The following is a 12,118-nucleotide window of genomic DNA, read 5'->3' as shown; positions in this document are numbered from 1 at the left end:
TTTACCCAAACTTTATTTTTTATAATGCCTCAGGGTTTCGCTGAAACTCCCACTTACTTTTCTCAAATACTTCATGATGATTTGCAGCCTCTGCAACTTAAAAATGAATCTAAATTACTACAGTATGTTGACAATTTATTGGTATGTTCCACCTCCTACTAAATTTGCATTGAAGGTAGTATAATCTTAGCTGCTGGAGGACACAAAGTTTCTACAAAAAAACTACAATTAGTGGTAAGGCCAAGATGGCGGAATAGCCAGATGCTTCCTGTGGTCTCTCTTACAACAAAGACCCCAAAATCAAGTGAATCTACTACACATGACAATCTATCAGCCCTGAACATCAAAGACAAAGTTGAGGAGTTGGGCTGAGTGGCAGGGGGAAGGAGACAGTTCAGAAGCAGTGACAAAGTGCCAGACATGAGCTAGCTGGAACCCGGCGGGCTAGATCAGCTGGCACACATGGGCTGAGGCAAGCAGTAGAGCTTGAGACGCATTTTACATCAAGGAGAGACTGAGCGGTGGACAGTCTACACAAACCACCAGAGCCAGAGGGAAGCAGCGCTGTATGTGTGAAAGTTAAGTGAAAGCATCTAACTTGCCATACGGGATCAAAACAACGCTTCCCCCTCTGAGACTTTCATAGTGGAGAAGTACCTCTTTTCCCTTCATCCCTTCCGCTTCCTGCTCTGCTCCTTGCTCCTACTCCAATACCAGTTCAGAAATATTCAATAACTGCCACACCCCCTAAGCCGGAAACAGTAACTACCACACCCAAAACAGTCTCCTGACCTTAGGGAAAAAAACAAACAAAAATGCCAACTCCCCCAAGATGGGCAGTCAGGACTAACCGCACTCAAACCAGTCTCACCACTTTAAAAAATCGCCAGGCCCCCTAAACCGTGAACTCAGGGCAGGCACTGCCCCTTAGCCTAGGCTAGGCACAGGCATAAAGGCTCCATGGACTTTAAATGCCTTTAACCTCTGCCAAGCCCTGTGTGGGCTGATTCAACAGCGTAGACCCTTATTAGCACAGAACAACAGGGTCTATACCTGAAGCCTATTTCAACTGCGGCAGCCAAGTGGAAGTGGCAGATTCACAACATTTGACACCACCCTGCCCATTAAGCAGGGTACGCAGTGGTTAAGTGCTACAGCTGCTAACCAAGAGGTTGGCAGTTCAAATCCGCCAGGCCTCCTTGGAAACTCTATTGGGCAGGTCTACTCTGTCCTATAGGGTCACTATGAGTTGGAAACGACTCGACAGCAGTGGGTTTGGCTTGGTTTGGTTTCATACACACACATCAAGGGCCTTAGCACTGGCAGCTTCACCTATTCCACCTAGCCACCCATGACAGGGGTCCGAGAATAAATGATGCCTCCCAGTCCCTACAGCCAACAGCTTTGGATGCCCAAAGATCAACTACAAAACCCACCCACCTATGCATTTTAAGGGACAGGGGAATGCCTTCCACCGAGGCACTCAGGTGCAGCCATCAGTCTCCTATCGTGTTCAGAACATAGTCCCCTACTGCAGCCAGATACCTATGCATGCTGAAATCACCCCCATGGAGCCCTGCCATCTAGGTCTGTAGGTGAGAGTCTGTATAACACACTCAGTGACTGATGACCAGGACACCTAAGCAGAAACCACACAAGAAAAGTAAATGGACTTCTGGGCTCATACACCTAGTAGCAGTTCTAACCACCTAGTGACAGGACAGGAGAGCTTCAAAGACACCAATAACCAAACCACTCACACACAAAGTCTATTTGGGCATATCAAAACAAAACTAAAAGCTAGGATACAGTAAGCAAAAATACAATAAATAAATATAATAACTTATTGATGGCTCAGAGATAACAGTTAATATCAAATTACATAGAGAGCCAGATCAAGATGGCTCCAGCAAGCAACCAAAACGAAGAACCAGGAAACCTCCGGGAGGAAGAGAAGGTCTTGGAATGACCAGAGGTGGAATTCAAAAGATTAACATACAGAGCTCTTCAAAAGATCAGGTAAAACTCAGACCAAGTCAAGGAACATAGAGACAAAGTAACAGAGGAATTCAGGAAAGTGATACATAAGAATGACAAATTTCACAGGCTGCTAGAATCCATAGAAAGAAAACAAATAGAAATCCAAAAGGTTAACAATAAAATTTCAGAATTAGACAACTCAACAGAAGGTCACAGGAGCAGAATTGAGGCAACAGTAGTCAGAATTAGTGAGATTAAAGTCACTTGACACCATTTTATTTGAGAAAAAATCAGATGAAAGAATTTTAAAAAATGAAGAAACTAAGAATTATGTCGGACTCTATCAAGAGGAATAACCTACAAGTGACTGGAGTACCAGGGGTGGGGGTGGGGGGTAACAGAAAACAGAGAGAGAATTGTTGAAGATTTCTTAGTAGAAAACCTCCCTGATATCGTGAAACATGAGAAGATATCTATCCAGAAGCTTATCAAACCTCATACAGGGTAGTTCCCAAAAGAAAGTCACCAAGACATATTATAACCAAACTTGCCAAAACCAAAGATACAGGATTTTAAAAGCAGCTAGGGATAAATGAAAAGTCACCTACAAAGGAGAGTCAGTAACACTAAGTTCTGACTACACAGCAGAAACCATGCAGCTAAGAAGGCAATGGGATGAAACATACAAAGCCTTGAAGGAAAAAAATTGCCAGCAGAGAATTATAAATCCTACAAAAATGTCTCTCAAACATGATGGCAAATTTAGAGTATTTCCAGATAAACAGAAGTTAATGGAATTTGTAAAACCCAAGCCAAAATTATAAGAAATATTAAAGGGAGTCCTTCAGCTAGAGAACCAACAATATCAGATAACAACCCAAGACTAGAACACAGAACGGGACAAACAGATATCAACCCAGATGGGGAAGTCACAAAAATAAGTCAAAGTTAAAGACAGAAAATAGGGAAACAGATGTCAACATGTAAGCAAGGACACCATAAAAAGGAAAAAAAAGAGGGATTAAATAGTGCAGTCGCAGAACTTTCGTATAGAGAGGGAGTTAAAGTAAAATCAAGAAATAAAAGATTAATTTAAACTTAGAAAACTAGAGGTAAATTTAAAGGTAACCACAAAGGAAACTAACAAATCTTCCCATCAAAATTAAAAAAAAAAAAAGGAAAACAAAGACTCCACAAATACAAAATCAGCAACAATGAAAAAGATGAAAAGAAAATAAAGATGAGTCAGTACAGAAAATTAAGTGGAACAAAGAAACTGTCGATAAACACACAAAAAAGACATGAAAATGACAGAACTAAACTCACACCTATCAATAATTACGGTGAATGTAAATGGACTAAATGCACCAATAAAGAGACAGAAAGTAGCAGAAGGTATAAAAAGCACAGTCCACCTATATGTTGGCCTACAACAGACACACTGTCTTAGTCATCTAGTGCTGCTATAACAGAAATGCCAAAAATGGATGGCTTTAACAGAGATTAGTTTATTCCCTCACAGTTCAGTAGGCTACAAGTCTGAATTGAGGGTCCCGGCTCCAGAGGAAGGCTTTCCCCCTCTGTTGACTCTGGAAGAAGGTCCTTGTCATCAATCTTCCATTGGTCTGGGAGCATCTTGGTACAGGGACCTCAGGTCCAAAGGACGTGGTCTGCTCCTGATGCTGCTTTCTTAGTGGTATGAGGTCCCCACGTTTCTCTGCTCACTTCTCTCTTTTATATCTCAGAAGAGATTGGCTTAAGACACTACCTAATCTTTCAGATCTCATCAATATAACTGCCTCTAATCCATCTTATTATATCATAGTGATAGGATTGACAACATACAGGAAAGTCACATATAATGGCGGACAACCATACAAGGGAATCATGACCTAGCCAAGTTGACAGATATTTTTGGGGGACACAAATCAATCCACAATGCACACCTTAAAGACCCAAACAAAAACTCAAAGCATGGAAAAAATATATATCCAGCAAACAACAATCGAAAAAGAGCAGAAGTGGCAATAGTCATCTTTGACAAAATAGATTTTTAATCCACCACAAAGGATAAGGAAAAACACCATATAATGATTAAAGAGTCAATACACCGGGAGGATACAACCATAATAAATATATATGCACAGAATAACAGGGCTCCAAAATACATAAGACAAACTCTAACAGCATTGAAAAGAGAAAAAGCAGCTCCACAATAATAGTAGGAGTCTTCACCACACCACTTCAGTGAAAAACAGAACATCTAGAAAGAAACTCAATAAAGATATGAAAGCTGTAAATGCCACAATCAACGAACTTGACCTCATTGACATATACAGCACACTGCACCCAACAACAGCCAAGTATACTTTCTTTTCCAACGCACATGGAACATTCTCCAGAATAGACCACATATTAGGCCACAAAGCAAGCCTTAACAGAATCCAAAACATCAAAATATTACAAAGCATCTTTTCAGATCATAAAGCCATAAAAGTAGAAATCAATAACAGAAATAAACCCAAAAAACCAAACCCAGTGCCGTCGAGTCGATTCCAACTCATAGTGACCCTATAGGACAGAGAAGAACTGCCCCATAGAGTTTCCAAGGTGCGCCTGGCAGATTCGAACTGCCGACCCTTTGGTTGGCAGCCGCAGCACTTAGCACGTAGAAAAAAAAATCAAATACATGGAAACTGAACAACACCTTGCTCAAAAACTACTGGATTATAGAAGAAATAAAGGACAGAATAAAGAAATTCATAGAAACATATACGAATGAAAACACATCCTACCACAACTTTTGGGACTCAGCAAAAGCAGTGATCAGAGGGCAATTTATAGCAATTAATGCACACATCCAAAAAGAAGGGCCAAAATCAAAGCATTCCCCATACAACTCGAAAAACAAAAAGAGAGCACCAAAAGAAGCCCTCGGGCATGAGAAGAAAGGAAATAATAAAGATTAAAGCAGAAATAAATGAAATAGAGAATAGAAAAACAATTGGAAGAGTCAACAAGACCAAAAGATGGTTCTCTGAAAAGATCAACAAAATTGATGGGCCAAATGACAAAAGAAAAACAGGAGAGAAAACATAGAACCAGAATAAGATATGAAATGGGCGATATCACAACAGACCCAATGGAAATTAAAAGGATCATAAGAGAATATGACTAAAAATTCTACTCCCAAAAATTTGAAAACCTAGAGAAAATGGACAAATTTCAAGAAACACACTACCTAACTAAACTAACACAAATCACGGGAGAAAAGCTAAACAAACCTCTAACAAAAGAGATTGAAGAGATAATATAAAAAACTCCCAACAAAAAAAAAAAAGCCCTGACCCTGACGGCTTCACTGGAGAATTCTATCAAACTTCCAGGGAAGAGTTAACACCACTACTCCTAAAGATATTTCAGAGCATAAAAAAAGATGGAATACTCCCGAACTCATTCTATGAAGCCAGTGTAACCCTAATATCAAAGACAGGTAAAGACACCACAAAAAAAGAAAATCATAGATCAATATCCCTCATGAACACAGATGCAAAAAACCTCAACAAAATTCTAGCCAATAGAATTCAGCATATCAAAAAAATAATCCATCATGACCAAGTGGGATTCATACCAGGTATGCAGGGATGGTTCAACATTAGAAAAACAATCAATGTAATCCATCTCATAAATAAAACAAAAGATAAGAACCACATGATCTTAAAAATTTGATGAAGAAAAAGCACTTGACAAACTCCAACACTCATTCATCATAAAAAATCTCTCAGCAAAATAGAAATAGAAGGGAAATTCCTTGACGTAATAAAGGGCATTTACACAAAGCCAACAGCCACCATCATCCTAAACAGAGAGAGTCTGAGAACAGGAACCAGACAAGAATGCTCTTTATCACCACTCTTATTCAACATGGTGTTAGAGATCCTGGTGAGAGCAATTGGGCTAGAAAAAGAACTAAAGGGCATCCAAATTGCTAAGAAAGAAGTAAAAGTATCCCTATTCACACATGATATGATCTTATACATAGAAAACACCAAAGAATCCACAAGAAAACTACTGGAATTAACAGAGGATTTCAGCAAAGTATCAAGATACAAGATAAACATATAAAATCAGTCAAATTTCTCTACACCAACAAAGAGAACATTGAAGAGGAAATCACCAAATCAATACCATTTACAATAGCCCTCAAGAAGAATAAAATACTTAGGAATAAATCTAACCAGAGATGTAAAAGACCTAAAGAAAGAAAACTACAAGTCACTATGTGAATCAAGAGAAGCCTCTATCCTAATCCAATCCTAATCCAATCCTAATCCAATCGTGTGAGCTGTTTCCTTGATATAAATCTCTCTCTCTACATATATTTTATATATATATATATTTATATGCTTTACTGGCTTTGCTTCTCTAGAGAACCCAGCCTAAGACATTTGGTACTGAGAGTGATTCTAGAGAAACAAAATTGTAAGGATGAGTTTTCTAAACTGGTTCTCAAGTATGGTTAGTCTTAAAAGATGTTGATGACTCTGCTTCCAGCAGTAAAGAGGGCACTACTAATGCATGGCATGAGAGGGCAATTCAAATCCACAAAATATCACCACCGGTAGATCAGGTATTGATGACAGGAGAGGCTCTGGGTGAACACATGTGTGATATCTTTCTACAGTTTTGTCAGAATGAGAAGTATAAGGAAGCCGCTTGGTTGGTCCTACTTTAGACAAACTCATGAAAGAAAGAGATGTGCTCTGGGCTTCAGAGTCAGAGCACAACTGCCAGATAAACGAGGTCATGGATTCCACTTGTGCTTTGAAAGAAAAACTTATTTCTTGTAGTAACAGAGCCGAAATTGCGGAAAACCAAACCCAGAGTCTTACTATAAGAGTGGCTGAGTTACAGTGCCAGCTCAACTGCCAAACTCGAGAGGTGTCTGAAGTTAAAGTAAGGACATTGATGGGGAAGAAATGGGATCCTGAAAGTTAGGATGGAGACATATGGGCAGATAATAAAGAAGCTGGAGACACTGAGCCCCTAAATTCCATTGAAATACTCCTGCCAGAAGAACCACTCCCATCTGAAGAGATTACTTCATGTTTGTCTGCTAAACCACCCTGCCCAGAAAAACCATTAGCCCCTCCACTCCCTTCTAATGAGATGAGCCCTAGCCCAGCTGCCTCTAAAAAGCTCTTGCCTGAGTCATTGCCTGGGGGCATTGCCTGAGGCAGATGCTTTACAAGACAATGCTGAATGTTCTCAAAACAATTCCACACTAACCATTCTGGCTTCTAGGCCAATAACTAGACTTAAGTCCCTGTGACCCCCAAAAGGTGAAGTACGAAGTGTGACCCAGGAGGAGGTATGCTATACTCCAAAAGAACTGCTTGACTTTTCTAATGTGTACAAACAGATGCATGGAGAATATGTGTGGGAATGGCTATGAAGGGTGTGGGATAATGGTGTAAGGAACATAAAGATGGATCAGTCTAATTTCATTGATATGGGTCCACTAAACACAGATTCTCCAGTGTTTGAGCTTAAGAAGTTAGGAAAGGATCTAAGACTTTATTTGATTGGGTTGCTGAGCATGGATTACAAAGTCGTCTACACTAAATCAAGTTGAAGTATCAGAGCTGCCTTGGTATACTTTAGAAGAAGGTACTCAAAGACTTAGGGAAATTGGCATGCTAGAGTGGATTTATCAGGTTAGACCCACAGACCTATACATGGAGTGCCCAGAGGACACCTTTTACCACAACTGTGAGGAATAAATTTGTGAGGGGAGCTCCAGCATCCCTGAAGACTACTGTGGTTACTATTTTATGTAAATCAAATTTGACAGTGGGAATTGCCCTAACTGAATTAAGACAACTAACTACAATGGGATTGATTGCACTCCATGGTAGTAGGGGCCAAGTGGTTGCACTCAATTGACAAAGACAAGGTGGGCGTGGTTACAGCAATGGTCAGTGGAGTCAAGGCAGTAATTAGAATAGTCTGACTCATATGGACTTATGGCATTGGCTACTTAGTCATGGTGCCCCTAAGAGTGAAATGGATAAGAAATCTACTAAATATTTACTTGATCTGCACAAACGAATGAATTCTAGGTCAAGTGAACAACAGTCTAATTCACGGTTCCTCAATCAATTCCCAGGTTTGAGCAAGTTTAAAGATTCACAACCCCATAAATGAAGGAGAGGCTGGGTACCCATGAGGAAGGACTCCAATACACTGCCAAAAATTTTTTACTGTTAATCTTTCTCCAGCCTTTCCCAAAGGGATCTACGGCCTTTTACGAAACTGACTCTTTACTGGGGAAAAGGAAATAATCAGACTTTTCAAGGATTACTGGATACTAGCTCTGAACTGACACTAATTCCAGGAGACCCAAAACATCACTGTGGCCCACCAGTCAGAGTGGAGGTCACATTATTAATGGAGTCTTGGCACATGTCCATCTCACAACAGGTCCAGTGGGTCCCCGAACCATCCTGTAGTGATTTCTCCAGTACCAGAATGCATAATTGGAACAGATACATTCAGCAACTGGCAGAATCCCCACAATGGATCCCTGACAAATACAGTAAGGGCTATTATGGTAGGAAAATCCAAGTAGATGCCATTAGAACTGTCCCTACCTAGGAAAATAGTAAACCAAAAGCAATACCGCATTCCTGGAGGGACTGCAGAGATTACTGCCACCATCAAGTGACTTGAAGGATGCAGGAGTGGCGATTCCCACCATGTCCCCATTCAATTCACCTATTTGGCCTGTGCAAAAAACAGATGGATCTTGAAGAATGACAGTAGATCATCAAAAACTTAACCAGGTGGTGACTGACTGCAGCTGCTGTTCCAGATATAGTTTCATTGCTTAAGCAAATTAATACATCTCCCACTACCTGGTACAAAGCTATTCATCTGGCTAATGGCTTTTTCTCCATACCTGTTTCAAAGGACCATCAGGAGCAGTTTGCCTTCAGCTGGCAAGGCCAGCAATACACCTTCACTTGCCTACCTCAGAGCCACATCAACTCTCCAGCCCTATGTCTTAATTTAGTGCGCAGGGACCTTGACTGCGGTTCCATTCCACAAGACATCACACTGGTCCATTACATGGATGACATTATGCTGATTGGACCTAATAAGGAAAAAGCATCAATGACTGTGGACTTATTGGTAAAAACATTTGCATGCTAGAGGGTAGGAAACTAATCCCACAAATATTCAGGCACCTTCCACCTCAGTGAAATTTCTAGCAGTCCAGTGTCATGGGGAATGTCAAGATATTCCTTCTAAAGTGAAGGATAAGTTATTGAACCTGACTACTACCACAATTAAAAAGAAGGAATGACACCCAGTAGGACCGTTTGGATTTTGGAGGCAACATATTCCTTACTTGGGTATGCTACTCCAGCCTATTTATCAAGTGTTTCAAAAAGCTGCTAGTTTTGAGTGGGGCCCAGAAAAAAAGAAAGCTCTACAACAGGTTCGGGCTGCTGTGCAAGTGGCTCTGCCACTTTGCGTATATGATCCAGCTGATCCAATGGTGTTTGAAGTGTCAGTGGCAGACAGAGATGTTGTTTGGAGTCTTCAGCAGGCCCATAATGGTAAATCACAGTGCAGACCCTTAGGATTTTGGAGCAAAGCCCTGCCATCTTCTACAGATAACTACTTTCCTTTTGAGAAACAGCTTTTGGCTTGTTATTGGGCCTTAGAAGAGACTGAACCCTTAACCATGTGGCCTGAACTGCCCATCATGAAACGATAAAGATGGACGTGCACGGCAGCATTCCATCGTTAAATGGAAGTGGTATATATGAGATCGGGCCCGAGGAGGACCTGAAGGCTCAAGTAAGTTGCATGAGGAAGTAGCCCAAATGCCCATGGTCTCCACACCTGTCACATTACCTTCCATCTCCTCGTCTGCACCTATAGTCTCATGGGGAGTTCCTTATGATCAGTTGACTGAAGAAGAGAAAATTTGTTCCTGGTTTACAGATGGTTCTGCAAGATATGCAGGCACCACTCGAAAGTGGACAGCAGCAGCACTACGGCCCCTTTCTGGGACCTCCCTGAAGGATAGTGGAGAAGGGAAATTCTCTCAATGGGCAGAACTTTCAGCAGTGCATCTGGTTGTTCACTTTGCTTGGAAGGAGAAATGGCCAGATGTGCGACTGTATACTGATTCACGGGCTGTGGCCAATGGTTTGGCTGGATGGTCAGGGGCATGGAAGGAACATAATCGGAAAATTGGAGACAAGGATTTATGGGGAAGAGGTACGTGGATAGACCTCTCTGAATGGGCCAAATAAGTAAAGATATTCATTTCTCATGTGAATGGTCATCAAAGGGTGACCTCAGCAGAGAATGACTTTAACAATCAAGTGGACAGGATGATCCGTTCTATGGAAACTAGTCATTCTCTTTCCCCAGCTACTACCATCATTGCTCAATGGGTTCATGAACAAAGTGGCCATGGTGGCAGGGATGGAGGTTATGCCTGGGCTCAGCAACATGGACTTCCACTCACCAAAGCTGACTTGGCTACAGCCACTGCTGAGTGCCCAGTATGCCAGCAGCAGAGACAAATAGTGAGTCCCCGATATGGCACCATTCCTCAAGCTGATCAGGCAGCAACCTGCTGGCAAGTTGATTACATGGGACCATTTCCATCATAGAAAGGGCAGCATTTTGTCCTTACTGGAATAGACACTTACCCTGGATATGGATTTGCCTTCCTTGCAGGCAATGCTTCTGCCAAAACTACCATCCGTGGACTTATAGAATGCCTTATCCACCATCATGGTATACTACATAGCATTGTCTCAGATCAAAGGACTTACATCACAGCAAATTAAGCACAACAGTGGGCCCATGCTCACAGAATTCAGTGGTCTTACCACGTTCCCCATCATCCTGAAGCAGCTAGCTCAAAAGAACAATGGAAAGGCCTTCTAAGACAACTACGGCACCAGCTAGGTGGCAATACCTTGAAAGGTTGGGGCAATGTTCTCCAGGAGGCTGTATATGCTCTAAACCAGTATCCAATATATGGTGCTGTTTCTCCCACAGCCAGGATTCGTGGGTCTAGGAGTCAAGGGGTGGAAATGAGAGTGGCATCACTCACCTTTACTTATAGTGACTCACTCGCAAAATTTTTGCTTCCTGTCCCCATCACCTTATGCTCTGCAGGTCTGGAGGTCTTAGTTCCAAAGAAAGGAATGCTCCCACTTGGAGACACACATCACTGATTCCATTGAACTGGATGCTAAGAATGCCACCTGGCCACTTTGGGCTCCTTATGCCTCTAGATCAACAGGCAAAGTAGGGAGTTATCATACAGGCTGGTGTGATTGATCCTGATTACCAAGAGGAAATCAGACTGACATTACATAATGGAGGTAAAGAAGAGTATGCCTGGAATGCAGGAGATCCCTTAGAGCATCTCTCAGTACTACCATGCCCTGTGATTAAAGTCAATGGAAAGCTACCACAACCCAATTCCAACATGACTACTAATGACCCAGACCCTTCAGGAAGGAAGGTCTGGGTAACCCCACCAGGCCAAGAACCAAGACCAGCTGATGTGCTTGCTGAGGGCAAAGGGAATATGGGATGGGTGGTGGAAGATGGTAGTTCTAAATGCCGTTATGGCCATATGACCAGTTGCAGAAAACAAGGGCTGTAATTGCTATGAGTATTTCTGCTTTGTATCTGTGCACCAAATATTTTTGTTTTCTTCATTTATAAAATATAAGATGTAAACAGGGCTGGTGTGTTTTCGGTTGTATGCATGTTAGTTGTATCATGTTAGGTGCAAGTATGACTTTATAACTGCCTTTATTCAGAGATTATGTATAGTTTAAGGAGATGTGTACATATGCCAAGTTGACAAGGGGTGGACTGTGATGGTTAAGATTGTGTGTCAACTTGGCTGGGCCACAATTCTCAGTGTTTAAAGGTGATCACTCCCAAGATGGAATATGCTGTGAGTAGCCAATCAGTTGAAGGGGAGTTTCCTTGGGGGTATGGCCTGCATCTGAATATAAGCAGACGTTCTGGCTTTTTGCTCACTCTGGATCCTGCAGCTGCCTCCTGTTCGTCTGACCTCCAGTTCTTG

The 12,118-nt window shown here is 41.7% G+C and overlaps 1 protein-coding gene across 5 annotated transcripts in view; it reads right to left on the bottom strand.

The window, feature by feature from the left end:
• The window catches only part of PBK (PDZ binding kinase), a 66,618-nt gene that overhangs the window by 35,537 nt on the left and 18,963 nt on the right, over positions 1–12,118 (bottom strand). The window contains exon 1 of one of the 5 annotated variants that reach the window (XM_023550976.2): positions 8,663–8,766. The exons of 3 other annotated variants lie outside the window; for them this stretch is intronic. Coding sequence is in view for 1 of the 2 variants with exons in the window: in XM_023550974.2 (XP_023406742.2) it covers positions 8,634–8,700 (67 nt within the window). In the remaining variant the exon portion in view is untranslated. Of the gene's footprint in view, positions 1–8,633; positions 8,767–12,118 lie in introns of those variants that run through there. One more of the 5 variants, XM_023550974.2, reaches the window with a different exon arrangement.

This window comes from Loxodonta africana, chromosome 19, assembly GCF_030014295.1.
Source record: "Loxodonta africana isolate mLoxAfr1 chromosome 19, mLoxAfr1.hap2, whole genome shotgun sequence".
Lineage (NCBI taxonomy): Eukaryota > Metazoa > Chordata > Mammalia > Proboscidea > Elephantidae > Loxodonta > Loxodonta africana.
The sequence above is the reverse complement of the archived record's forward strand: the minus strand, read 5'-3'. Positions and strand labels throughout refer to the sequence as shown.